At 51.3% G+C, this 2603-nt stretch overlaps 1 protein-coding gene across 2 annotated transcripts in view; it reads left to right on the top strand.

Annotated features, from left to right (window-relative positions):
- Positions 1–263: 263 nt before the first annotated feature.
- LOC100950473 (DNA dC->dU-editing enzyme APOBEC-3F-like) overlaps positions 264–2603 on the top strand; it is a 15992-nt gene continuing 13652 nt past the window's right edge. For both annotated transcript variants that reach the window (XM_023509455.1, XM_023509454.1), the window contains exons 1-2: positions 264–342; positions 2231–2381. In XM_023509455.1, coding sequence (XP_023365223.1) covers positions 326–342; positions 2231–2381 — 168 coding nt within the window. In that variant the 5' untranslated portion in view covers positions 264–325. The remainder of the gene's footprint in view (positions 343–2230; positions 2382–2603) is intronic.

Here is a 2603-nt window from a genome sequence, read left to right as displayed (position 1 = left end):
CTCAAGACAGGAGTGAAAGGTCACAAAGGACCTAAAGGGATCAGACCAGCTGGGTCATGTTGGTCCTAGCCTACCTGACTCCACCTATTTCCACCACAGTCTCTCTCAGCAGGACCCTCGGCCAAAGCGAAATGAAAGGGAAAAGGATCCCAAACAGAAGAAATGAAAACAGCCCAGGGCCCTCCCACTCCGCCCCTCAGCAGGAAGAGGGTGGAGCCACCACTACCAGTTCCCTGGGAGGTCAAGGCCCCAGAAGCCGACAACGGAGCCCCACCACAGAAGACAAAGAGCAAGGAAGGGACAGTCCTGCTGAGGAGGCTGCAGCATGAACCCACGGATCAGGTACCTCTGCCCTGGGAAGCTTGCAGCCCCTGATTATCTGGTGGCCCCTGCTGTACCCCTCCTGACCTCTCCAACCCGGTCCCAGCCTGGGCTCGCCCTCTCTGCCTCTCCTGCAGCACCCACTCCATCGAGGGTTTTTTGCCTCATCTGTGGGCGCCCTCAGTGCTGTCCTGGCCTGCCTCTCCCTGGCCCTGTTCTTCCTCCCCAGCCTCACGGGAAGCCCTGGCCAGGCTGGAGTCGCTCCCCCAGGTATTTCCCTCCATTCCTGAGCTCTGTCACCAGGGACAGCTGTACTAAATGATCATTGAAACAATTGGGATTTACTAACAATTCTGTTCTGAGACGTTGCTGGATTTTGTGTAATATTTACACGGTTTCCACACCAAGTCTTAGGAGAGGGTGGGGAGGAGGGGAGAGCTTTCCGAAGACAGAAGATAAATCTTTCCAGATGGCGCCAAACTTGCAGCGCCTCTATGATCAGGCTCACCTTACGCAACAGGGACACTAAAATGGAATGGGAGAAAAACAGAATGATCAGGGCTCGGTGCCCATAACAAGGTGGTTACGGCGCCAACCACATACACCGAAGTTGGCAGGTTAGAACCCAGCCCAGGCCATCTAACCAACAATGACAACTGCAACAAAAATAGCCGGGCATTGTGGTGGGCATCTGTAGTCCCAGCTACCTGGGAGGCTGAGGCAAGAGAATTGCTTGAGCCCAAGAGTTTGAGGTTAGTGTGAGCTACAGCACTCTACTAAGGGCGACATAGTGAGACTCTATCTCAAAAATACACTCCAGCATGATCAGGAGAAAGGCTCGTAAGGTAAACTTCTGTACAAAGGAGAGCCGGGCCCCAGTGTACACTCCAGCAGGTTATAGGTTGCAGCAGCCGGACTTGGCCTAGCCCGGTTAGGTGACCCAGCCCTTGTGGGCCTCTGCCACCTCATCTGTACAATGGGGATCCCCCACAGGCTTCAGGCGGATGACAGGTGCCCAGGTACATGCAGTGAGTAGAGCCGTAACTGGGTGTGAAGCTGGGGCAGCTCAGAGTTAAAAACACATTAGTGACATGGGCAGGTGGAAGGGCGGGAATGAACAGAGCTGAAATGTTACAAACGATTTTGGGGTAGAGAGTTTTGTTCTTTGCTTAACTAGCGGTGAGAAGAAACTTGTCCTTTCCCCTGGAAGGTTCACTGAAAGATCAATTGAGAATTAAGACAGACTCATAACAGAAGGGGGAGAACCACAGGCCGGTTACACAGTGTACCAATGAAGTTCAGACGTTTTTGTACAGGCCTTTGTAGTGGGGAGAGAGGGAATGTGTAATTCTGTTTAGAGGCAATAAAGCTTTGCTGAGGGGGAAGAATAGCTAGGGGAAGAGATTGACTTGTAATTTATGTTATTTGCAGCAATACGTTGAGATAACAGGTGGAGAAGGGAAGTACATTTTTTTAAATGTATGTGGACTAGAGGGCAAGCCTCTTTGAAGGGCCTGTTAATCTCTAAGAGCCTCTAAAGTAAAATATTCTTTATACCAAGTACTTATATTTAGAGATAAATTTTCCTGAGCTCCTTCCTTTGAGCCACAAGCACTGCCCATCTCCTTCACTTACTACTAAAGGACTGGGGGAAGGGTGGGCAGAAATACTGGAAAGGTGGAAGGCCCAGAGCTGGGCCAGGGCTAGGAAAGGTCACCCCTACATGTTGCCCTTGCTTCCTCTTCCTCTCTCCCCCGTCTTCCTGCCTGGGAGGACAGCAGAGGCTCAGGGCTAGGCAGGCCTGCGAGGCCCAGTGCCCAGGGTTGCAAAGAGCTGAGTTCCGTAGCTCTGAGACTGCAAGGACCTCAGGGCACATTCTGCTTTTTACGTTTCTCTCTTGTGCCTTCAGAGACCCGATGAACCGAATGTATCCAAAGACATTCTGCCAAAACTTTGAAAAAGAACCCTGCCCCTCTAATCAGAACAGCTCCTGGCTGTGCTTTGAGGTGGAAACGAAAAACTCAGCTGTCTTCTTCCACAGAGGGGTGTTTCGAAACCAGGTATCACCCACATTCTGACCACATCCCAGGCAGGAACTAAGGCAGATAAGGATGCAGAAACCCCCTCCCCTTCAAAGTCAAACACCAGGCAGTGGGCTCTCAATCTTATCTATTTTTGTCCCCATTTTTCTTTTTTTTTTTTTGAGACAGAGCCTCAAGCTGTCCCCCTGGGTAGAGTGCTATGGCATTACAGCTCACAGCAACCTCCAACTCCTGGGCTCA

Source organism: Otolemur garnettii, unplaced genomic scaffold, assembly GCF_000181295.1.
Source record: "Otolemur garnettii isolate 467f Iridium unplaced genomic scaffold, OtoGar3 scaffold00007, whole genome shotgun sequence".
Classification (NCBI taxonomy): Eukaryota; Metazoa; Chordata; class Mammalia; order Primates; family Galagidae; genus Otolemur; species Otolemur garnettii.
This window is presented reverse-complemented; position numbering and strand designations above follow the sequence as displayed.